The 25563-nt window shown below is 45.1% G+C and overlaps 1 protein-coding gene across 1 annotated transcript; it reads left to right on the top strand.

Annotated features, from left to right (window-relative positions):
* The first annotated feature begins 1818 nt into the window (after positions 1–1818).
* KLHL6 (kelch like family member 6) lies at positions 1819–23710 on the top strand. Its single transcript, XM_050902109.1, has 7 exons — positions 1819–2078; positions 7182–7347; positions 12937–13386; positions 15775–16012; positions 19418–19620; positions 20553–20766; positions 22878–23710. Exons 1-7 carry the CDS (start codon positions 1819–1821, stop codon positions 23177–23179), a joined length of 1833 nt encoding a protein of 610 aa, XP_050758066.1. The 3' UTR covers positions 23180–23710.
* The last annotated feature ends 1853 nt before the right edge of the window (positions 23711–25563 follow it).

Below are 25563 nucleotides of genomic sequence, written 5' to 3'. Positions count from 1 at the left end.
TGGGTAGCATGCTGACAATACCACAGCTATCAACCGACCTAGTTACTGCAGGGTTTCCGTTCCCAGCAGTCACAGCCAATACAATCTTACTTCAGCTTTTGCAACTATTAATGCTTTGTTTAAAGCTTCAGCAACTGGAATCAAGTGATCACTGCTGAATCTCAGCTTTCACTTAAACAGATAAAGAAAATATGAAGCTTTTTACCATCAGAGAAAAGCCTGATAAGATGAGTTCCCTAAGGTCAAAAGTCATGACGATAAACAAAGAGAACCTAACCCAAGATAGGGTTAAAATATTGTGATTTTAAAAGCACACCTGATATTTTTGAGGGGTCTCCTTCATTTTCTGATTGTATTCCTGGAGGAGTACTTGGTGGAAAGATGGGACTGGCTTTAAAAAAGGAAGCATTCATACATTTTTGCTTGCCTTCCTCTTGATCATCCTATCCTATACAAGAACCCTCTAAATCTGGCTCTCTCTGAACGCCGCTTTCACCTCCCTCTTCCAAGCCAAGCTTCCCTTAACACTGTGAGTTCAGCTATACAAGCTGGAGACAAAAGAGGAAACCAAACACACAATAAAAACATGAGGATTGGCCAAATGAGGATTCCTAGAAGTAAGTATCACAAAGGCAAGGTCGGTTAGCACTCAAGCTACCAAGGTTAGAGGTTAGCCCTGTATTCCTCTCAGGGGGAGAGAGAGAAGGGGTGTGATTTTCTAACTCTACAGCATGGGAGTTTCCTAAGCGAGCCAGGGGATTTGCCCTGTTACTTTCAATAGGCCGTGTGGCTTGTTATCTCGGTCAGCTTGGGTCAGCTTCTCATTATGCAAGGTCCAAGTAGACCCAATTCAGTCTTAGGTGCAAGTGAAACCTGCAGCCCTGTGCTCTGTGTGCTCCTGTCGTGCTGGAGGGTCAGCCCCAGCGCTCCCCTGCAGCGTCCCCACCTCCCACCTCCAGGTGCTCAGCCCACAGTCCCACCACCATCCGTCTTTATCTTGGGGACTGCAAGTTAGATGTAGATGTGACTCAAGCTACCTCCAGCAGTGGGGATGGTGGGGGTGAGCACGCATACACTGCTCCCTAGGCTCTCTCCTTTAGCTTCCACTATTAGCCAGACTTGGTGGCATGGCACTGGCTGCATGGACCCATGTGGGACATCACTGTACCCGGCAGTGTGGCCTGAAGACCATCAGCTGCGAGATCTTGGATGCTGCTCCATGTCCTGGAGAGAGTTACGCCGATTTAGCCTTAAAGAAAAGCCATCCAATGTTTGTCAGCTAACATGTCATGAGGGACAAAAACACGCACTTGGAGGGCTTTCTGAATATGTGAGCATATTATTAAAAAACAAAACCAAACCCAAAACCAGCTCAGTGATTAATAATCACATACCTGGAAAAAGAAATTTAAAATAATACCCTCTTCCCCTTAGCAGCCCAGTCTGCCAGGAGTGACTTGATAGCCATATGGTGCACCTATCACTACAACCAGCAGATCCGGATAACAGCGAGGGACTGGCTTGAGGGTGGGAAGCAGGCCTTCCTTGTCACTTGTAATCTTCTCACATGCAGAGGCATCTTAAGTCTTTTCTAAACACATTGATACTGCCTAAAAATCACCGAAAAACCCCCAGCCTTTGTTTGTGTTAACAGGATGAGAAAGTGCAAGGCTTCCTGTTATGTGTGTGTGACAGCTGTAGATAAGCAGAGACCTCTGGACAGGAAATCCGCCCAACTTCTGCAGTGTGACTCGTCTGAAGCTTAGGAGCTCTTTTTAGATTGAAGCACCAACAGAATGAGACGGTGCTGGCCAGAAAATGGGGGACACGCTGGAGAAGAGCTCTGAGGAGCCTGAGATCTCTTTGGACAATGAGTGTTCAACAAAAATGGGGGACCTAGTGGAAGTCTCGAGTGGTGAAAAGGTCAAGTTTGATGATACGGGTCTCTCTCTGGTGCTTCAGAATGGCCTGGAGAACCTTCGGCTTGAAAATTCCCTTACCGATGTCATCCTGTGTGTGGACAGCAGGGAATTCTCCTGTCACCGAGTGGTCCTTGCTGCAGCAAGCAATTATTTCAGGTAAGGCATGTAAGAAACAAAACCAATAATGTTACTTTGCTTCTTAGGCTTGAACTGTAGATGTCCAAGGAGTGTAAACTGGGTGCTAAACTCTGCAAATTTGCAGTGAGTCTGTAATTCCTGACACCTTTCAGCTCTTTTTAAGTTAGAGACTTAAATAAGGCAGGTGCCAAGTTGTGGATTTGCCGGAGTTCTGATACCAGCACTCAACAAGTCTGCTGGAGGCATGCAAAGAAACGGAGAATGGTTGGCAGACAAGTGGATGAGAAAATGGTGTTTTAACCAAGTATCTGTAGCCCCTTGTATTGTCCTTTTGGGATTCAGGCAAAGAGGAATATTCATTCAGATCACATGGTATTTTTATTGAGATAGGAGTGGGTTTGTGGAACTTGATAATTTTTCCCGTTACCATTCTGTGGTAAAAATATATATTGCATAAAATTGTTGAGCGGGAAAGAGAAGGAATTTTCCATCTTCCCTAGGGTTACTGAAAATCAATTGCAATGGGAAATATCTCCTTGAAAGCAGTTTTACCATTTCACCCCCTCCTTCTGGTCCTCTTGAATTTTTCATTCTTTCAGTACTACAACAGATAGTCTATCTGAGACTGCTGGCCAGCAAGAACAAATTTTAGACACACAGAGGAACTCGGTATCAGTTTTAACACAGATTTTCCATTATCGTTCAGACAATCACATTTGCATGGCTGGGATTTTTTTTCTTTCTTTTTTTACTGCTAAAGTGGTCAGATGACTGAATAGCTACAGAGGAAACATGAGAAAAAAGAACCTGTGACCACTTGTGACATGAGCAGAAAGCTAATTTTAATGGAGTCTAGTAAGCTTTGCTGGTAGTGCCTGGAAGAACAGTTCTGCTTTTATCATCTCATAATAGAGATTGTGTCTGTGAATATACGGAGATAGGTATTATTTCTACAGATAGACTATATATATCGGATACGTGAAAATGTGCAACTAGAAGCAGAGATGCTCAAATATTTCTTACCAGCATTGTGTGCAGGAAGGAGAGCACATGCACAAATTAAAATCAGAATTACCATAATAATACTTTGACAAAAATACAATTCCTCTTCCGCTATGAGGAAAGGTGCTGCAATCAGAAGGGACTTCAACAGATAAAAACAGGCAAGACAGTTTTCTGATAACTACTGTTGGCCAGTTTTCCACTGAGCCCTGACCTACAGCCTGTCCCTTTGAAGGAAGGGGGTACCTGGCTGGAGGTCATCTCATCCCAAGGCAATTGCACACGTGCGTAGCGTCTGCCCCCCTGGGCACTTGTTCTTGGCCTGGCTTCCCACGGAGCTGAGATTTATTATATCACACTGTCTGCCTGTCTGTCAGTGCCTCTTGTCATGACTCTTTGGTTAGTTTCAGTCACGTCTGGCAGAGCGTGGAAATCTCAAAACTGAAGTTCCCACAAGTTTGATGGAAATCAGTAGCTAGGCAGAGGAGAGATGCCGCGACTGGGACCCCATGGTTCTCAAGCTGGGTAACAAGCACCGCATCCTGGCCAGCCAACACACGCAGTGCCCAGAACCAGCCAAAGCACGCGCTGCCCTTACTGGGCTGGACACAGGCAGCCAGCACAGAGCTGAGTGTCCTGAGAGGGACGGTGAAATGTGTGTGAGAGGAATAACGAGAGAGAATGGAGGGCTCAGGGAGGGGAAGCTGAGGTTACTGTGAAGAGGGAAAGGAGGACACAAGTCTGCAGGGAACTGAGGCTCACTAGTTCTGCTACTCACAAGGTGGCTTGTTTCATCTTGCTGTAATTCACTAGAAGCTGCATGGGCCCAAAGAGAGAAGAAATTCTTAAATCACACTATTCCTGTGAGTACTTTTCATGCTATTACAGGACCTCTAACACCCGTACACAGGAGCAAAGCAAACGGACCCCGTGAGTCATGGGCTTCATTCCCCTGCAACAGCATGTTACACAACCCCCTTCCTGAACGTTGGGTGCCATAATGCAAGCAATCCGTAGCAGCTGACTTACACACAGTTAAACAAAGTTAACAACTTCTAGTCCTTCAGCACTGCTTGAGAGTAGATAGACTAGTACTTCTGACACGTCCTGCATCTATACACATAAAAGCATTAACTCTCCATTTACTCGGATGAAGGTAGCGAAGCAGAGAAGAGAAATGCAAGCTGACCAAGGTAGAGCAGTAGTTCTTCACTCGTGCACTGCCCAAGGTAGTGGGAGAATGGGGCTGGGAGAGGTTGAAGCAACATTTTCCAGAGCATCCTCGAACTCCAGCACGGTTGTTTGAAGTCAGGTTCATAATTCCAAGCACAAGCACTCCAGTGTGGGTGGGTGCTCAAAAAGTGCTTCACAAACTGCAACCCCTCATTTATTTCATTGAGATTTCTCCTGTTTTTTTTTAAATTTACCCATTTTTAAGTATCTAAATTTGGCCCTGGGCCCTTACTTCAGGTGTGCATTTCTTAGCGTAAATGTTGGTTCAAAGGCTTAGTTTAGAATTACACAGGGACAGGAACCAGGGAAACAGACAACAAAATTAGTAGCCACGTCTGAAGGATTTAGATCCCTGGAGAAAATAATCACACACCTCTCTGGATAAGTAGAGAAAACTTCAGAAGCAGCATTTTAATCCCCAGGAGAGAAGCTCAGCCTGATCAGTCCTGAGTGGTGTCACGGTGTTCCCTCCGGTCGGCACACAGGGTGGGAATGAGGTCCACTTCATCTGAGCAGAAGGAAGGCCACTACAGGAGTCAGCTCTCCTGGATAGTACTGCCCTATTCAGCCCTGCCACCTTCTAGGGAGGAGTACTGGTGGGAGAGCACGGTGCTTTAGATGTGTGATTTCTGCAGGTTGCAGCCATGTTACGTGAATCCGTACCCGACAAGATCAGGAGTGGATGGCAGCTCTAACGCAATTTCACAGATTAGGAGACAGATAGGTGAAAGCACTTTGACAAGATCCCTGTGCAAAGCCTCCACCAGAATCCCGAGGCTGGTTTCTGAGCAGCCTTGCAATGGTGTAACGCTGGGTATCTCTAACTGACCTCCATCAAACACTCCAGCTTTGCGGCACGGAAGTGAGAGCTCTCACCTCCCCAACAGGGATGGTTAAATACAAGACTGGAGTCACCAGTTTAAGAGATAAAAGGAACAAGAGCAGGCAACACCTGCATCCTACAACGGCCTATTTCTCATTCACGAGGCGTTCGACACCTATCCATCCCATGCAATTGAAATGGCTGTTTTGTACAAACCTCCCTCTCTGCGTTGAAATCCCATTCCCAGGGAGAAGTAGGTACTGAGGACTGTTGTTTTCAAATGGCCACCTGCCTGCATGCCCCAGACGTACAACATTCAACACTGCCAAAAGGTAGAGAAGCTAAGGAGAATCCCAGTCTTGTGCTCACTGAAGTTAAGAAGCATTTTGTCTTAATGCCTTTCAAATACTCTGATTTCAGTGGCAGCAGAAACTGGACCATGGAGCAGAGCAGTGACTCAAAAACCTCTAACGAGCTGAGACAAGTGAAGGGAAAATGAGAATTTTGGCTGAACATCTTTTCTGACAAGTAACTTCTCTGCTCAAGTTTCCTGCTCAAAAGTTAGGTCTCTTTATCCAAAAGGCAGTTTTATACACTGAGATAACTAATACCAGCTCTCTCTTGCTATAAAATCTCTCCTGAGGCAAGGAACAGGTAGCTCTTAGAGCAATGAGCAGCTGGTATCTTCCATCCATTTGCCATTCACCATGCCTAACTGCTTTGCAATAAAAACTGTTTACATCTTGGTTCCAGTAAGATGTGTCAATCAGACAGCTTTATTCTGGCACCGCTTTTACAAGAAAAGCATGGCGTAAGACTTTGGACCTCTAGCCACTTCCCAGGTTGCACTGTCCTGTCAACATTGTACATGACTAATAAAGAAAGGCTTGGTATTCAGGGTAGAGAGCGCTTCTAATTACACTTTAGATCTGCACATGTTTTTCACCAACGCAGTTACAAGTGGACTCACATACTTCTAAAGTGTTGAGCCAGATTCCAAATGATGTGAAATCTTGCTCTCTGAATGCAGTGAACAAGACGGGACTGGTCAAACTTCTAAATAAAAGCAAAAGCATTGGAAGAAATACTTAAAACTATGAGTTGAAAATGCAGATGAAGATGCGTGTGTTTGCCTTGCAGCTGTCACACTGCAAAGTGAATTTAAATAGCTCTTACAGAAATTTCTGATTTATATCCCACATGAAATATCTGACTAGTGCCAAAGGTGTGTGTGGCGGTCGCCTTTCAAATGCAGTATTACCCACCAAAGAAGAGGTGGTATCAACATGCATGAAATCACTGCGCTTTCTGGCGAACAGTAGTTCCAATTCATGATTATTCAAGTACTTTTCTAGCCAAGAGGTGCCAACTCTACAATCCTACCAGAAGCTCCCAAAATTTAGCAGAGGAAAAGTCAGCCTCTTAATTAGAAGAAAATCCATAAGCCATTCTCTCCTGGCCCATCCCTGGTATTAATGGGGTCAAAGATACGTTGGGAAGCTTAGAGGTGAGGCTATCAAACATGTGGATCTGGTCTGGCCCTCAGGGTTCAGTCTAAGGAGCGTTCTGCAGCTCAGAAGCACAGGGGTATTGACCTTGCCAAGGGTTATAAAGTACATGTGCTAAGTGTTAACGAAGTATGGAGAATGCCAGCGGCTTGGAGGTTTGGCCTTAATGAGCTGGGCCTGTACTAGAAACAGAAAGAGTAAGAGTCTGTAAGAGGCCAGCAGGTGAGACATCACAACTGCTCTGCAGCGTCAGTCCAGACACAGAGCACTACTCGGGGAAGGTCCCAGCTGCCTTTTGCTGCCATGGGTCTGCTGCCCAGGTCTACTGTAGAGTACAGCTCTGGGGTATCCATCATGTGTGTATGCCTTATCAAACTCATGAGTAAAGAGGTATGAAAGCAACAACAGGATTTTCCTTGTTACTTTGCTACAGGACTAATTGCATAAAATGTGAAGCAATTGGAGTATTCTATGTTGAAATCTATATAACCAAATGTTTTCAGAATGCCTCATCCTGTCTGGGATGCAGTAAAAGATAAACGTCTTTCTTTTCAGGGCCATGTTCTGCAACGATTTGAGAGAGAAATACGAAGAGAAGATCATACTTAAAGGAGTTGATGCAGAAACCATGAATATACTCTTGGACTATACCTACACCAGCAAGATGCTCATCACAAAGCAAAATGTACAGAAAGTCTTGGAAGCTGCCAGCCTCTTTCAGGTACAGATAACTCAAATGCACTGATCCAGTCTTGTTGCTCTGGCAACACCATGTCTTACTCTGGTTAACACACTGCAAACTTCTCTGATTTCATGGGTTCCGGAAGCACTTTGCTTCATATTGACTTATATTGTGGTAAAAAATGGCAGTCACAGCCATGTACTGGAATGCTGCTGTGCTGGGTGCTGTGCAAACAGGCAAACAGCCGGGCTCTGCCTCCAAGAGCTGCTCCCATGTGCCATCTGCCAGGCAGGAGGGTTGTGTTGCTGGGACAGTGCTCCCCAAGGTTCAGGTCAGCCTGCGAAGGCAGGTCACCCTCCAGCCGAAAAGAGTTAGTGGGCAGTGGCCGGCATGGCTGGCCAGAGCAGGAAGCTACATTTGTCTCTCCCTCTCCATTGCCTTGAGATGGAGGTTCACTAGGCAAAGTTAGCATTCTCCTTTGTAGGGCTCTTGATGTAAAAGGTTTTAGTCACGACCTGGGACTTGTGGGAAGTCAGACTTGAGCAGCGTTACTCAGCCTTTGGTCCATGAGGTATTCACGTGTCCTGTAAATCACCTGTGAGGTCTACCAAATTGCAGTCCCTGGTACCAAGCTGCAAATTGCTAACAAATTGCAACCAGCATAACCTGCCAAGTGCCAATGTGTGTATGTGTGTCCAGTCTTTTCATTAAGGAAGGCCAGAAACACTTGACTCCATAATCACCGTGGTTCATTATGAACTTCGGATTCTTGAATCTTACATGGGAGGTTTTGCTCTGAAATGAACCTGTGGCCTTTGGGGTAATGGAAGCTGGTACTTGCTGTGGGGAAAGAAGAGAAAGTTATCACTTTCTCTTAAAGTGCTCCCCAAGGTAACTCAGAAAAGGTGGTGTAGCTTTAATGTCGCCTGGGACTGGAGTGCAGTAACTTACTGACATTTTCAGCAGTCCAATACTGCAAACTGGTAGCACTCAAAGGTTACTTTTGGTTCATTTTCAGGACACTTTTCTGTGTTCTTTTTGTTTTCTTCTGAACCTTTTTTCCTTGGGATCATTCATCAGGTTTTTTTTTCTGAAACCATCAAAAGTATAAACTTATGTTTCTTCCTTTCTCTTCCCTATTTTTCATTAAAATTAAGATTAAATTTGATTCCCAGGGCTGGTGCTTTAAGAAAACTGTCAAACACTGTTAGAGTAATGATGAAATCGTGAGGGTGCCATGAGCAAGAATAGTAAACTACAAAAACCTAGAAAACCAGGAATGCTCAACTAAAAGCAGTGATCCCAAGTTTTACTGCAACGGTCTTGGATACTGTCAAGATTTATAAGGCCTTAAAGCCTCACATTATACACGGGTGAGGTTTTTGGCTGAAAATGTGTTTTGTGTAAAAAAGACTTAGTAACTACTAGCATTCTGCCAGCTTGTCTCTGCTATTTATGCTGAAGAACAAACAGAAACAGCTGAAAGAGTCAAATGTTTCATTTCAATATATCAACAGCTGAAAAGATTAATTCTGCAATTTATTGTAACATTTTTGTTTGGGAAATTCTTTCCTTTCCAATTAATGACATGTGAGAAAACCAAATTCCAAACAGAACTTTTTTATCTGACTAGCAACAATTTTTGGCAGTGCCTCTTTTCAATCACTCAGACTTGACAAAGAACCAAAAAAAAAATAACTTGCACAGTTCTAGATATTCTAATATAGATACTCCACTTTTCTCTAGAAACTATTTTTGAAAAAGTTTTACGTAATTATGCCTTCCCTTAGTCCCTTCCAATAAGTTTTGACCAAATGCAGCCAAAACTGACAGCAGGAAGAGGTGGAAGGCTATTCAGAGAGAGCAGAAGTCCCTGCCGCAGTGTGCTTTGTGCACAGAGATTTCCTCCTGGGGGAAGGAGGTGAGGGGTTTGGAACAGGGAGCGGCTGAACAGCTAAGCCTCAGCCTGAAGTGACCCAGACAAATTTTTTCCACCTAGAGCACAGTTACCACGTGAGTTCAATAGTCACCTCCTCTGTCTGGGCTGGCGGCTGCCCAGCCACCACGCTTGCAAGGCTGGTGCCCACCCTGGATCGAGCCCAGCACCCTCTGCCACCCGCACTGCCTGCGGAGCAGCTCATCCTTTCACTTCTTGGTAGGGCCAAGATCTCAGCTGCTTCTCAGGGCTGTGGCAGAGAGCTCTGCTTCCCCCACGGTAATTCAACAACCTTCAGACCTGTCTACGCCCCTCCGGCCCCCCCAGGAACCTCTGTATTACCCAACTCCCTCAGCATGGCTTGGGTGAGGGGCCACATCAGCTGCTTTGGTGAAAGCAAAGAGACGGTGGGAGGGAAGCAAGCTCCTGTGCAGATGTAAAGGAAACAGTATTGTCGTGAAGGGCTGTGATGACCACTGCCATGGAAATGCCAGCTGCAGTGGGAACAGTGGAGGATGCCCCTGAGCTGCCTCACTCTGACTGCTCTAAGCAGAGCAGGGCTGCTCTGCCCACAGGGCACGGCTGAAGCACCACCAGCCTGATGGCCTTACTGACTCCCAAAGCACCTCTCATCCGTACGTTAATCCACTTTTCACGAACAAGACACTATAAGGAAAATACCTTGCCAATTATCTGAAAACCATCCTGTAGCCACTTATCAGTGAACAGCCAGGGTGGCCGTCGCAGGACAGTGCTAGTTACACCACAGCCATTGCGCAGTGCCAGCCGTGCCAGCCAAGAAGGCATGATTTGCTAACGAAGGACTTCTGGGCAGCTCCAGGTCTGAGATCGGTTCACAGGCTCAGAAAGCTGTCAGCTCCCCGGAGAGCCACCCTGCAAGGGTCACTGTGCCCCTTCGCTGCCCGGCTGGCTCCCTGCCGTGGGGCTCCCTTGGGACGCAGGTGTTACTGCTGAGCTGGGATGTGCTGCCCCTGCAGCCTCAGGCAGAGCGGGTGGCCCAGGGCAGCACAGCTGCAGGGTGCAGGATCTGACCCCGAAGTGTGCTGCATACAGAGAAGGATTATGAATAAGAGTCCTTTAAACCACTGTTCCCTTCCCTTTCTGGGGGTTATAGCAGGAGGCAGGGCTGCTGGCACTGCTTACACTAGATAGTTGAATCAAAGCTGGGACAAGCAAGGACTTAAATGGGGAGAATAAATTTTATTATTCGGAGAGAAGGCCAAGTGGAGGCCAAGTAAGCATATGGGATGTCTCTAGCAAGTAAGAACCTGGATTCGAAGGGGTATTAGAAGAAGGACCCAGTTATTGAAGAAACTGTTCCCAGGGAACAGGGCTTTTAAAATGCCTGGGGTGGCATTAGGAGGGGTACTCGCAGAAGGGAAAGAAGAAAATTCAGAGCTCTGCAAGAATAATCCGAGCAGATGAAGCAGAGGCTCAGGGGTGTCTTCCTCCTGGATGCTCTCCTGAGTCACCTGCTCTCATGGGACTAACTGAAGCATGCCCAGCAAGTTTGGGGAGTTTTGGGGGTAGTTTTGTCTCTAAATGAAGGGAGTGGTGGGGAGACAGCGCAGCACGGAGACGAGGAGCAGCAGCCAGGGAAAGTCCTGCCTTGATACGCTCCCGAGCGGTCCGACCTCTCTGGTTAAGCCCTTGGTGGGGACCGTTTCTCACACCCACACCTCATAGTTCCGCATTCATCTGGCCACAAACACAGCTACCCAGCGTGATTAGTGGTGCCTGCGTGGCCGTTAGAGCAGTGTGCACTGCCTGGGAGAAAACCCTCTGGTGTCATCTCGTGAGTATCGCTCTTAACAAGCCATGTATAAATAATTAGAGCACTCTACAGTGGTTGGGCCGTAGGCTGGTGAGAACGTCATTTTGGGGTCTATTCCCAGACTTGTGGATGACTTGATGAGTGACCTTGGCAAATCCCAGATTTTTTTTTTTGCATCTCGTTACTGCCAACTTTTACAGGGCTAATGCTTAATCTGCCTCAGGTCTGAGGACTACCCAGTGTTGGCAAAGTCCTTTTAGATCCTCAGGGAAATGCACTGAGGCATTCAAAGTGTTAGCTTTGTGCTAGCCCAGAGAACAGGCAACATGAGCGTGGCAGGCACCGAGGGGCTGCTGAGCTCTGCCGCGGTGCAAGAGCGTACCACTGACATATTTATATCATAACGGCAGTAACATAGTCTGAGACCTCATGTACCCTTGTTCATCAGTCAGTTGCATTTCTCTAAACTCTTGACCACATCTAAATGTAAAACAGGAACCAGGTAGTCTGTACGCAGCGTCTGCGATCGCTCAGCTCTGGTAAACAGTCTAAATGTGTCAACACGACACTGCTGGGTCTGGAAGATTCTAGCCTAATTACTGAAACAAATCTACATACTACAGTGTTTAAAAATGTTTCGCTTCCTCTTTGCCCCTAAATTACTGTTGTACAACTTTCCCCAGTGGGACAGAATGAGTTAAAATGGTTTGCTTGCTGATGCTGGATGGAAAAAGAGACCCAAAAAGCACGGACGGAAATGCACAGCATCAGTTCTGACCCATCTTTCTGTATGTCGCTGTTTGCACTGCTCAGTGGCAAAACCAACACGAAATATGGTTGCCCTATCCATATCTGAAATTACAGAGGCGACAGAAAGCCCAGGATGAAGCCCTGTAACTTATCAGTTCTACCCAAAACTCGTTCCCAATTCCTGAATAATCACCAGCAACCCAGCTCACATCGTAGTTCATGGCAAATGCCCTGCAGACATCTGTGGTCCAGGATCTGCACCTGTGGGACCCTCAGGTGGGGCTATTGTGCAAAGGAAATTAATGAGAGTAGTTGTGATGCCCTATTGAACGCAAACATGGAAAGTTCTTTGATTAAGCAGACTCTGTGTATAAAATGCACATCTACCTTTTTTTGAACCAATGGTGATGACAAGGAAAACAAGGGTCACTAAAACCTCCGAAGGCCTCCCCCACAACAGACACTTGCCAGTCAACCCTGGGTGTCAGGCAACTCAAAGATTTGCTGATGGTCAGTCTCCTCCTGCCACATACCCCAGTACAGGACAGCATGCCTATACACTCTAGGGCGGCCGCACTTTGGCCCAAACCTCCCAGACCTCAGCATTCATTTCCCACCACCCTTGCAAGGCTTCAGACACATTCAGAGTTTGGATGGTGGGAGCATAAATGCAGACAATGGAGCCACCTGCACTCCAAAACCAGACTCCCTTCTAGTTGATCTGAGCTGACCTGCAAGATGAAGCAGGGTAAGCACATCTGAAGCCTGCAGACCTTGTATGTGCTTTGTAACTCCATGGTTGCTAGTGCTTTGAGATCTCATGGAAGGAAGGGGAATGGTAGAAGACCCTTTACTTTTGTGAAACAAATAAAATTCATGACTGTCACAGGTCTTCTGTGTCCTGCAAGAGGGAAAAGGAGTAATATGGATGCAGAGGGAGAAAAAACAGCGGGAGGAAGAAATTTTCATTTCAGACTGCAGATTCTGGGAGATACCTGTCCTCATACGACTGATTTCTCGTCTCCCCCAGCTCTTTCCTGTACTGTGCATGGCTGGTTGGGACCCAGCCCCAAAGCTCCATAGCTCTCCTGTGATACAGTCATACAAGTAACCGCTCTGTGCTTATACATGCTTTTTCTGTCCACAGTTCCTTCGCATGGTAGATGCTTGTGCCAGTTTTCTCACTGAAGCCCTCCAGCCGGAGAACTGCGTTGGCATCCTGAGGCTGGCTGATGCCCACTCCCTGCACAGCCTGAAACAACAAGTGCAGAACTACATTATCCAGAACTTCACCCAGGTCCTGAACTACGAGGAGTTCCTGGAGCTGCCGGCTGACATTCTCTGCAGCACGCTGAAGAGTGATGACCTCTATGTCACGGAAGAGGCACAGGTGTTCGAAACTGTAATGAACTGGGTTCGTTACAAGGAGTCAGAAAGGTTTCCTCTCCTGCCGTATGTGCTGGAGAATGTCCGGCTGCCCCTCTTGGACCCCTGGTATTTTGTAGAGACTGTTGAAGCCGATCAACTCATTAGACAGTGTCCAGATGTCTTCCCTTTGCTCCAGGAAGCAAGAATGTACCATCTGTCAGGCAATGAGGTGAGTAAGAAAGGAACGTATTTGCTGCTCTTTCTAAATGTCTCATGCTTCTGCTCAAAAATCCCATCGGAAGGAGCAGTACCGTGAGGCAGAAAAAGGTACTCACACTGAAGTTTCACTAACTGGTGCTACTGAAAAGTCAAGGTGGGCTTCAGCAGTTATCCTGCTGATTTAGAGAGTTTAGAAGCTTTTGGTAGGTTGTTTTAAAACAAAGTGTACGGCTTCCTGTTTATGAACATCCAAGCTCGACCCTTCATACACACACTTGTGCAGCTAAACAAAGACCTCAGGTGACTTCCCTAGTAAAAAGGCAAATGGTGTTACTCCTGACACCTCACCCTCTTAGCTATTATTTCAAGCCTAAGAAAAGACGAATAATTTTCCCACTAAACTGTGCCACAATCTGTAATCTTTCAAATCTGAATATGTAACATCTCCATCTGTTACTTATGGGGGGAAAAGTTTCAGAGAGAACCTCCCGTGAAGAAGACGGTCTCTTCCCAGAGGAGAGGTCTGCCTATCTTCCTCATTTGCAGAGGTCCCTGCACCCAAAGAGACGGGTTCATCTTGACATCCAGTCGAGTCCTGTCCTGCCTGCTCAAGGTAGGCTGTGGTGGATCTCCAGTTCTTCAATTGCCCGTCCTCTTTGGAAAGTTAGGTATCAGTCACATCTCCTGGCCCAAAATGTGGGATAGAGGGGAGAGCAACCAGAGATCAGATTTCACAACAGGAGCAAAGGTATGTGAGTGTGAGAGGAAACATGTGTGCCTCCTCAGCCAGAGAGTCAGAGGAAGGCAGGAGGCCTCAGGAGCATGTTGTGGATCCATCACTAACAGTGGATGTGTTACTGGCAGGGGAGGAGATACCAAGGGCTCTCTGTGCCGGTGACTGCGTAAGACAGTACACGACGACCCGGGGTAGTGCCGGCCAGTCTGGTGGGAACTCCTCAAGGAAGCCTTGCCCGACTCAGCAGTGCTGTCAGGTCCACGCGGGATAGATAAAGGGAGTGTTGCTCAGGGTTGAACACTCATTACACTCATCTTCAAAGGGGCAGCCATCAGAGGCATCCTCCCCAGGGCTGACGCCTGGCAATGGTGACAGACGGGTTAAAAACAGAATTCTGAAAGCTGGCAAGTTCTGGGACAGATGTTTTAAAAAAATTTGCCTAATAGTTTGCTAAACATAGGGAAAATAAAAAATTTATGTCTGTGTAAATAATGTTTTTTAATATAGATAAATTAAGCCAATTTATAGAAACATGTTGAAAGTAGAAAGAGAAGTAGAACTGTAAGCAAGCTGCCTACTGTCACAGCATTTAACCTGTGGGTCCACGGACTGCTTCTCTGGGGCATGCAGAAGGTAAGAACTGCAATTACTGCAGAGGAGTGCAGACCTCTTCCAGCAGACTTTGAGGGTCTGCAAATTGGCAAATGCCCTGTGATACAGCATAAGCAGAGGAACAACTTTATGTGCTCCCCATGCCTTTTACACCGCATTTCTTCCAGTATGAAAAATTATGGGGTGGGGGCAGATAAAGAAGGTTATTCCTTCTATCCTTCAGCATAGAGCCAGCATTCCTTGGGACACTAATGCACTCATTTCCACGTGCTTTCAAGTATTTCCTCCAAGCAGAACACAAGTTTCCAAGCACCCCCTGCATTCTTTGCTCCTGGTGAACATCTACCCGGGAAGTGACTTTTTCCAGTGTCCCTGAAACAAAGGCCTGGTCAATAAGCTGAGCCAACAGGCAGTAAATTAGAGCTAACCATGTTTCAGAGCCTGGTGCTGTCTTTAAGTAAATCTTCTAATTCTGGCTTAAAATTAAGGCTTGTAAACAAAGAAACAATTAAAAAAAAACACAGTTGAGAATTGTTATTGCTTTGACACTTTAACATATCTCTTCAGGACAAATAATGAGAGCACTTATCTTCTGCTAACGCTATCTGCAGTCTTGCTCTCTCCAAGCTCCCCAGGGCATATACAAACCTTGGGGGCCTCCTACCTTGCCCTCACTCTGTCAGCCCAAATAAAACCTGTCCTTTTCAGCTGCTTCACATGCATCCAGCCTTGTCACTAGTGCTCACCTTCATACCTCTTGGTGCCACCCTGGGAATTCCCAAGAGGATCTGAAAGGATCCTAGCGGGTAGGCAAAAGCAACTAAGTCCAGCGTTGGAGAAATCCTGCTGAAAGAAGGATACAGCAACCTCTACTGAATGCTTCTAGGATGCTTTGCAGGCTTTCAACTTAGAGAGCATTTGATAATTGGTTCAGCTGATGTAAGCCAGTTGTGATTTGCAAGACAGGTAATCAGAAAAAAGGTCACCAGACCTTTCTGTAATTGTAGGTGTAAGTGCCCTGTGTACTCACTCTGTGTTGCTTGCATTTAGATTATTACAGAAAGAACCAAGCCCAGGATGCACGAGTTCCAGTCTGAGGTGTTTATGATCATAGGGGGCTGTACAAAAGATGAGAAGTTTGTAGCAGAAGTGACTTGCCTGGATCCTTTGAGGCGAAGCCGCCTGGAAGTAGCAAAATTACCAATCACAGAGCAAGAGACGGAGAATGAGAATAAAAAATGGGTGGAGTTTGCATGCATTACGCTAAAAAATGAAGTCTACATATCGGGTAAGGAACAAGACATTGGGAGTGGAAGAGGGGAGCAGAGGGTTCTCACAATTATCTCCAGCTTTTATCGAAAGCATGCTCGAGGCAGCTTTAGGAGAATTAAGCACTACAGGTATTGCTAACGCTTTGGCTTTGAACAGGCTCCAGAGAAGTGCTGGATGTGTGAGGAGACTGCCTAGCCCTAGTTTTAGCACAGGATTCCTTTTCAAACAATATTAATCTATATGCATGGCTACTTGTGTGAGGCACCCTAAACACTCAGTGACCGTGGTCACGGAAGGGCCCCTGAGAACAGTTTACCAAACATAAAATGAAGAATAATTACTCCAGCATCTTCTTGTAACAAGTCCATTTGCAGCTCCACATGCATAAGCAAAATCCCGCCAGAATCTGACTCATTCTGCAAGAATCAGTCAAGAACCTGCAGGGAACTGTCACTGCTGTTGGGCTGCTGCCTGAAAACTGCACTTTCAGGAGCGTTTCAACAGCCATCAGACAGGACTCTGGAAGTGCCCACTTGCTAACGGCAATATTAACTGTCAAAACTAGATGAAACCAAATGGTCCAGACACACAGCATAGGTCTGAACATCCCATTTGCAGGCCCTCATCCTGAGAGCTTCAGGAGGCATATTTAACTTCCCACACAAATACAGTTGAGCATCATGTAGGGGTTTGATCCTGGAGCTACGGAGTTTTTACCTTGACAATCAAAAAGGTTCAACTCAAGCTTGCTCGTCAGTTTGACTGCTGGTTTTGATGGCCTGTCAAAAACAAGTTCGATGATCTCGTTCTGCTTTCCAGAGGAAAAGTGACAGCAAGCTTTTAATCACTGTCACGTTACAGACCATGATACAGAGCAGCACCTCCATGGGTAGGACGCTTTTTCCTGCAAAATCATCCACCAAATTTTATGCTCACTTAAAACAGGAGAGTAGAAAGGAGGAGGGAGGGCTAAGGTGGGAATGCTTTGCTTAAGTATGAATAGCAGTCCATTGCCTTTATTCAAATAACTTCCATTGCATTCTTCCTTTTGGGAATTCACATATTTTTATTACCTCATTCCAGTTTAAAGTTTATTAAATCTTTATCCTGGGATAAGAATTAGATTATTCCTTCCCTAGTTACAAATAAAGGAGGTTTTTCCTTTCAGCCCATCCTAGGGAGTTTCTTTTTACTCTGGCGGCAGACCCTCCGTTAAAAGTTAGCTGTAGAGGGGAGCCTAAGTCAAACACTCCAACTAGGGAACATCCCTCACACCTTCACACCCTTGAGTTGAGAGGTCTCTTTTTCCATTTGCCTTTAATCTCTTACCCTTTCCTCTTTTTCAAGGTCACAGGCTTTTTGCTTCCTTTTATTCCTGACATCTTTTCCAGTGTCTCTCCTCCGCTTTTCTTTTATGCCCTATCCAGGCTGCCTCCAGGGCAGGCTAGCACCTTCCCTGCTATGGTGAGTCTAAGCTGGCTTTCCTGTTGCTGCTATTCTCACAGGTCCTCCTTCTTCCTTCTCTGCTTAACTTCATACCTTTGTCTCCCTCTCTCCATTCCCTCTTAGCCTTTCTCCTATCTTCTTTTCATCCTTCCCACCCAAATAAAAGGCTGAGTGGAACAAAGGCATTAGTAGTTTCTTTCCAGCTAAACCAAATTATTAGTGTCCCAATTAAACATCTGCCTCCTCCTGCTTGTCCTCCCACTCTTGTTTTCTTTCTTTTAGCTCCTGTGACTTGGTTCTCTTCCAACTTGACTTGCACCTTTCCTAACTCGATCTCCCCTCCCATGTGCTCGTTTCCCTTGGTACCTTGGTACAGTTTGGAGTCTTCCCTGCTCTTTTAGCATCTGAACAACAGGAAAGTCCTTTGCACAAGATTATGACTACTTTTAGATCACCATTTCCCCGAACAGTTTAAATGCTTTGACCGGATGGACTGAAATGCTACGTTTGTAGTGTAACTAAAAATGACATGGATGATCACTCACCATTCTGTTACTTTTACTAATTTAGTTACAATTTTTCCTCAAATTAGACAGAACTGTGGTCTATAGAAAGAACAGAAACAAAATAAGCCTCCAGTTCTCTCAAAAATCTCTCCCTGCCCTGTGATGTGCAGCAAATTCACCCGCCTGGTCCAGCTCAGGCTCCTACCGGAGTTTCAGCCTGTGCAGGAAAGAACAAGCTCATGTAAAAGGGAAATTTCAAGGGAGGGTAAGGGGAACACCTGCAGTCTCTCAGCCCCATTGTAACCATGAATGCTGCATTCAGGCCCTTCAGCCACTTCAGCTATTTGAGTGCAAATAAAATTCAACACATACATGTGAAAAATACTGAGACAAAAGCATTACAAACGACTCTTTCTAGCATGCTAATTATCTCCTATTCAATCTGCTATTTGGCCCAGAGATGAGCTCCATCAGTTTGCAGTGATCTGGCTGCAGTACAGAATACCAATGAAGGCAGACACTTTCTCAATGGAATATGAATTCTCTTTTCAGTATATTCACCAGTGAAGCAAATGTTTAATCAGGTTGCAGATGATGGAATAAGCTACTCAGTCTGTAAATGTGGTTTCAGGCTTAACTAGATCCATTCATATTGCAGTTACACTAAAAACTATATGCAAACAAAAGTGCTTGTTTAAAACACTGCTCTCTGCTTTAGCATGAGTAAAGATTCACTTGCAAGTCAGCTCTAGAATGAGTTTGCAGGGTCCAGTCCTGATCTTCAATCTATCAATATGAAGCAAGTCCAAGTCAGTAGAGAAAGAGACCAGAAGGAGAGGTACAAAAGTGAGATCCCAGCCATATGGTCCCAAGGTTGAATAGTAAAACTTATAAGATGTCATGCAGGACTACTGTTGACAGGAGTTCAGAGTCAGGTCTTTTGTTTTACGATGTAAACCACTAGGCTAGCTGACTGGATCTACCCTGCACAAACTGGCAGTTCCCCAGTGCAGGCCTGTCTTCGAGGGATTTGGCACTACCAGCTGCAGCATCCTCCACTATCTTATTTAAATCACGTTTGTTTATTTGTCACTTCGCAGCATTCTGCAAAGCCCTGGTGGTGCACAAAAATCTCCTGCATATCACCATGCTGTGTGTGGTTGGTCATTCACTCGGTGTTAAAATGAAAGTGGTTGTGGTCTGGTAAAGTGAGGAACAGTGATTTATCTTTACTGAATATTTGGTTGTAGAAATTATTCAGTTTCCTTCACTATTAAGTAAACTAAACGCAGAAATTTTCTTCTGGTATAACAGGGCCAGGCCATTGGTGTAGGTAATCAAGAAGCTAACAATAAGTACCAATGATTTATTTTCTATTGTGAGACAACATTTTAAAATGTAAATATATTGGAGATTTTAAGTAAATACAAGCTATGCTATCATATTTACATGTGTCATGTACACTGCAGGTGGCAAAGAAACAAAACATGATGTCTGGAAATACAACGCCTCCATCAACAAATGGATACAAATTGAGTATCTAAATATTGGGCGATGGAGGCATAAAATGGCTGTGTTGGGTGGCAAAGTATATGTCATTGGTGGGTTCGATGGCATGCAGAGAATCAACAGCATGGAAGCATATGATCCCTTTCATAACTGCTGGTCAGAGGTAAGATGCTGCGTCACATAATATTTTACTCATCTGGAACAATTTAATCAGAAAATGTTAGGGCTTTGAATCATAAAAATGAACAAGACAGGATCTAGTACAATTCTTTTAAGTATTTCTGGTCTGTAAAAACCCTAAATATTTTTTCTATAGAAATGCATATCCTTCAGAAAGTAAAAATCACAGGATTGCCTGCCAATCATTGCCTGTGAGATATCTAATGCCTAACTTTCCTTTTCTTAGTTGGCTTTTAAAGCTAGTAGTCCATAAATCAGTGACTAAGAACATAGTATACATGAACCAGAGCACAGGCTGAAAACTACTCTCTGATAAATTATATATATATAATGTGTATATAAACCTGTGCATTATATACAGTATGGGTTATACATTTAAGTTGAAAGTACAGGTTTCAAGGTAAACAGGATGGAAAAAAAACAGTTGTACTAACTGTACTTCAAGCAGTGAGAGGAGAGTATTAGGCAGCAAATTAATCCATGAAAGTAATGAGATTAGGCATCATAATGGCAGATACACACCCTAGTTTTTAGATGATACAAAGCAATGCAGAGGAATCTAACAATATCACAGCTGCAAGTAGAAAGAGCAGTACGAACAAGTTTCTTGTGTTTTTTCAATGTACATAAGTATGTAAAGGAGATTTTGGGCATTTCTGACATTTCCTAGCTTTTGAATTGTTGATAATGTAATTTTAATAACAGCATTTGAACAGAGCATATTTTTATTACAGGTTTTACAGTCTTAAGAAAAAGCTGAAACATACTTCTCCCTTATCCCTAGAAATGTCACCTTCTGAACCCTACTGATCATCTTAAAAGGGCTGTCTGACTTAAAATTCAGCAGGCTCCCACCCTGTAGGCATCAGTTTGAGTACTTCAGATGGTTACTAATGATTTTTTACGGTCACACAGGCTGCTCCCCTCATGGTCAATGTAAGCTCCTTTGCAGCAGCGAGCTACAAGAAGAAACTCTACGTGATTGGGGGAGGACCCAACGGGAAGCTGGCGACGGACAAGACTCAGTGCTACGACCCTGTGACCAACACGTGGAGCCTGAAAGCTGCCATGCCAGTAGAAGCCAAATGCATCAATGCCGCAAGTTTCCGTGATCACATTTATGTTGTGGGTAAGTGAAACATTAATGGTCCTTCTTGTCTAGACACAGCAGGGCTTGTTTCTGTGTCTTAGTTTTACCCACAAACTCTATGGAGTATAATCAAATGGTCAGATGGCTCTTCCCATTGAGCTTAGTGAGGGATGGGAATCCAGCACATTCACAAACAGTAGTGAAGAGTCACCAGGTCAAACTCCCTGTTAGCGTGGTAGGTATCTTGGAAAGCTAGAGCTAGCCCAGAGACAACTTAAAGCCATCCAAAGGTGGGTTCATAGTGGCAAGGGCATGACCTCATGGCTACATCATGTCCCCTCTCTTCTCCAGGGGCATTACACTGCCCACTGCATACAGGATTTATGTAGGGATATGAGTACTAGGAGTAGGTCATGGGAGCAGAGCCACTGATACCCAAAGACCCAGAACTCTTCACTAGATCGCGCTTGGGATTAATTCAGCCAATTGCTGGAACTGGAAGCAAAGATGGAAGAACAAGAATTTAATGATGGTGAGCTGAACTGTGAAGGGAGGAGGGAGCCTGCACACATCTCCAGATGGTGCTGGAAAAAACAAAAGAAGGAAAGAGGAACATTTGTTTCCAAAACAGGAGCTCTGAAAAGTTCCCCCTCCCTCTCTCAGCCTTGGTGCAGAAAGTTTCTCACTTGCAGTATAATCAATATGGTGCTCAGGGCTGGCATAGAGCCAGAGTATCACCAGATAATAAATGGTGTTCTGAAGGGAGATTTATAATCTGCATGTGTGTGCATATACATATATATATATATATATGCGTGCACCTTGTGTGTATGTAAATACCTTGTGCTTCTCCTCAGCACAGGGATTGACCTCACCGTTTATGTACAGGATGACAGACAGAAAGAGAAGGCATGACTTATGGGGTTGCTGATACAACTCCCGATAAAAATTGACGTGATACTCCGGTTACATTCATTCAGCATCTTTCAGACAGGAACATCCACTAGTAAACCTATTGTTTACCTATCTGAGAAACAAATCTAGTTCAATCGGATAGAAATCAGCCTCTCTGAAGTTTAAAAGATAAAAGAGCATTTGGTTACTGCATCCAAAGCAATCAAATTACCCAGACTGACGAATTACCAACTGCCAGATGAATCACTGTAACTAACAACATGTATGTTTTCAGTCTGTTCCAACTGGGAAATAAAACTTGTTTAAGTTACCTCACAATGACTTGATCATCCCTCAAATACTGGAGTAGTATTGTCAAAAATGGCATTTATTATAACTACAATAGATAAATGCTCACTTTGCCACCAGGTAGGATCCCAGGCATTGTTGCACCTCATCAGTAAGACCATGGCTTCAAGGTTTCCCCAGCCCTATTCTATACAGCTGCTATAGAAGACACATCCAGTGCCTGCAAATTTCAGAATAAGAACCATTTAGCTGTTGGTACTCTCAGGAGGGAATATATTTCTATAGCCTTTCTTGAATATTGAGATACTGACCATTTTTCAAGAGAAAAGAACCCTCCAAGATTGGAAAAGGAGCACAAAAGGCTTCAAGAATGACTGCGGATTTGGGAAACATGGAGAAACTGAAGGTCACTCTCTGTTTAGCATACCCATAAGAAGATTATTGGTTCAGTCTGACAAACCCCTAAATGAGGAGGGGGCTTTTGAAAACAGCCAGCTCCAGGCAGAAGGAGGTTTGATGGACAGATGGACACTGAAGTTAGAGGAGTCAGTGAAAAAATCATGTACCCATTTCTAATAGTGACAGCTTACCACACCTAGTCCTTCATGATCTAAGCTCTTTTACACCAGATTGTATTTTTCTAAAGTTGTGTCCTTAGCTGAAGCAGCAGGTATGAGAAAGGTCTGTTGCTGGGTGCACTGTGGTCACACTGCATGACCACAGCAGTTTGTTCTGGCCTTAAATTCCACAGCCTTATGAACAATAAGTGGCCTTCTGCGGATCTGGCTTTCAAAACAATAAAGTATCCTGTGACCTTGTTTTTTCTTAGCTTTGGGGCATAAATCATTCTTACGAATGTCAGGAATGGAGCCTTGTTGAAGTGGGTGGTTTAATTAAAATCTCTTACAGGAATGGCCAGTGCAAACTGATATCCATTTCCTCTCCAGGTGGGGCAATGAAAGCACTCTACTCCTACAGCCCCCAGGAAGACACATGGTGCCTGGTGACTCAGTTCACCCATGAGAGAGCCAGTTGTGGGATTTCTCCTTGCAACAACAAGCTGTTTATCACCGGGGGCCGAGATGAAAAGAACGAAGTCATTGCGACAGTGCTGTGCTGGGACCCTGAAACTCAGAAGCTGACAGAAGAGTGTGTCCTGCCTCGGGGAGTGTCTCATCACGGGAGCGTTACCCTCAGGAAGTCTTACACGCACATCCGTAGGATTGTGCCTGGGGCAGTTTCTGTCTGACCGTAGGAGAACTGCAAAGAAACGCAATACCTCCGTGCCCCTGTGGCACAGACTGCAATGATGATGTTTTTTAGCTGCAGGTAGCAATGGATGGAAATACTGCCACTGGGGTCCTCTGGGGAGTATCTGTATATATGCTCTGTCCTTGCATTTCCTCTGTACAGTATATCCTTAAATTATCTTAATTCCTTCCCTCCACAGAAAAACAAAGGGACCAGCTGTAGTTTACTCCTGCCAACACAATACCTCCAATCAGGCAAAGAAATGTGATGTGTAGGTGGGAAATTTACTTCCCAGCTATATCTGCCCTGAAACGTGCTTGAACTGGCTCAGCCTGGTCCTGAAGTTTGTTCAACTATTTATTGTGTTAAGTTGGATTTGCAGCACCTACTAGTGAAAAAGAGAAGATGCTTTTTGGAATGAAAGATTTGTAACTTCGGTGAAATGTAACGTCGTTTCCTCCAAAGCTGTGCTTTTTTCCAGGGGTTGGCACGTTAGATTAAATTAAAAGTGTTTTGTTTGTTTGTTTGCTTGAAGACACTTTGTTAGTTTTTCAGTTCTGCATGACCAAAAAAATCCATCTCAGTTTGCAAACCTTGCTGTCATTCCCAAGAAAGAGACTACACAGGCTGCAAATATAAATGAACGCTAATCTGGTTCCACTGAACATTCGTTGTAGCTGTTTTCTAATAAAGCAGACCAAAACCTAGTTTCCCTTCTGTTCTGTTCTGGGGTGGTTTACTGTTCTGCCTGAAAGGCTTTTTCCTCTCACTGTTGCTGTACAGAAGTGGAGTACCGGTGCCCCTGACTGCTCGCATCCCTGCCTCCATCCCCACTGGGTGGCAGTGCTCTCCCAGGATTTTTCTCACGGGTTTTGATTTCCTGGAATGCAAACGGACAGAACAGTCTGCTGGAGAGAAAAACAGTTCCAGGTACTGTTCCCAGCCTGATTCCTGGGACCATCACACGCTGTACCAGAAGGGGCAAATGTTCAACAGGCCAGGAGGGCCCGAGTCTCAAGTCCCAGCATCTGGGTCAGTTGTAGAGAAAGAAAAATAAACATTGAAGAGGTCACGCTCGGGACGCTCTGGGACACTCTTGGCCAAAGGCTGGGAACATATTCCTGTCCCTCCTCCCCTGCCTAGTTGCTGGAAAGAGCCAACTCACCATTAAATGAAGACAGAAAACACTGCAAAACAAATCCGTCCAAGCAAAGCAGTGACTCCTTCCAGCCTCTCTCCCTCTCTGTAATGTCTCCTTTTGCCTTATACAGTATTAAAAATAGTATTTCTCTCATGTTGGGCTGAGAAAAAAATGTGGGTTCCTGAATTTCAGCACGCTAATGCCAGAGTGCTCAGCGGTACAGCAGGGCCCACAGATTGTACTGGTGAGTCTGCCGCAACTGTGCAAGCTGAGCAGGGCAGATGCAGCCCGTGGGGTAGGTGCATGCCCCCAACAGGTCTCCACCATGTCCTTCCCTCAGAAAGACCGCAAGAAATCCCATCTCTTCTGCAATTTGCCCCATGCCTTGAAACTCACTTCCGTAATTCCAGCCAATCCCCACATTTGCTTACTCTAATTTTCCCACAGTCCCTCCATTTTCAACTATTTTTTACATTGGTCCCCTTCCTTCTTTACGTTCCTGTTGTTCTGCAGGGTGCAGCACTTCTCACACTTCCATGCTGGCCCAGACTGTCCCATCCTGCTCTACTTTTCAGAGGGCATGAAGAAATGCCCTCTAAAAAGAGTATTTTATTTCAAAAGGTTTTTGTGAAGAACAGTTACCACCTTTGACTTGCCTAGCAGTACTGGCTGGTCTACAGGGACAGAGAAGCTGGATGACTGGGGGGTGTGTGTGGGGGGTGTGTGTGTCTCCCTTTCCCCTTGAGGAGCTGCGTTTCTGTGTCTTCACCTGTTGCCAAAACTAATGATAGCAGCTGCTGAAGCTGACCAGTTCTTCCTACTGGGAAGAACTTCCTAAAATCCAGTAGCCCTCAGGAGCTGGTTGCTGATTTTCTCCCCGCAATGTCAGTAGCAAAACTTGTATTTTTTTTCTTGAAAAAAAATAATCCACTGAGTTGGAAAAAAGTTGTCCAAATAAACTTCCAAATACAAATTCTTAACTCTACATATTAGAGACAGAAAACAGCCTCTTGTCTCTCCTGTGGTGGTTCCCCAGCCACACCTGCAGACCTTGGGCAAGCACAAGCCAGACCATCCATCAGTGACAAACACGAGACAGCAGAACTGCAGCTTCGCTCCTTTCCCTCTCCTTACTCATGAGAGTCTCTCAAAAATTCTGATGTTTTAGTAGCAGTTCATGAAGAGTTGTTTTTATTTGCCTCCTTGCTCTTTGTACCTTTCAGATTCACGTTGCAATCTGA

Source organism: Gymnogyps californianus, chromosome 10, assembly GCF_018139145.2.
Source record: "Gymnogyps californianus isolate 813 chromosome 10, ASM1813914v2, whole genome shotgun sequence".
NCBI classification, from domain to species: domain Eukaryota; kingdom Metazoa; phylum Chordata; class Aves; order Accipitriformes; family Cathartidae; genus Gymnogyps; species Gymnogyps californianus.
This window is presented reverse-complemented; position numbering and strand designations above follow the sequence as displayed.

Excerpts from the sequence above, each read along its gene's own strand:
- KLHL6 (XM_050902109.1), top strand. The coding sequence starts at position 1,819 with ATGGGGGACACGCTGGAGAAGAGCTCTGAGGAGCCTGAGATCTCTTTG. Across the intron at positions 16,013-19,417 it reads AAATGAAGTCTACATATCGG|GTGGCAAAGAAACAAAACAT; the intron begins GTAAGGAACAAG and ends TGTACACTGCAG. Across the intron at positions 20,767-22,877 it reads TGATCACATTTATGTTGTGG|GTGGGGCAATGAAAGCACTC; the intron begins GTAAGTGAAACA and ends TTTCCTCTCCAG.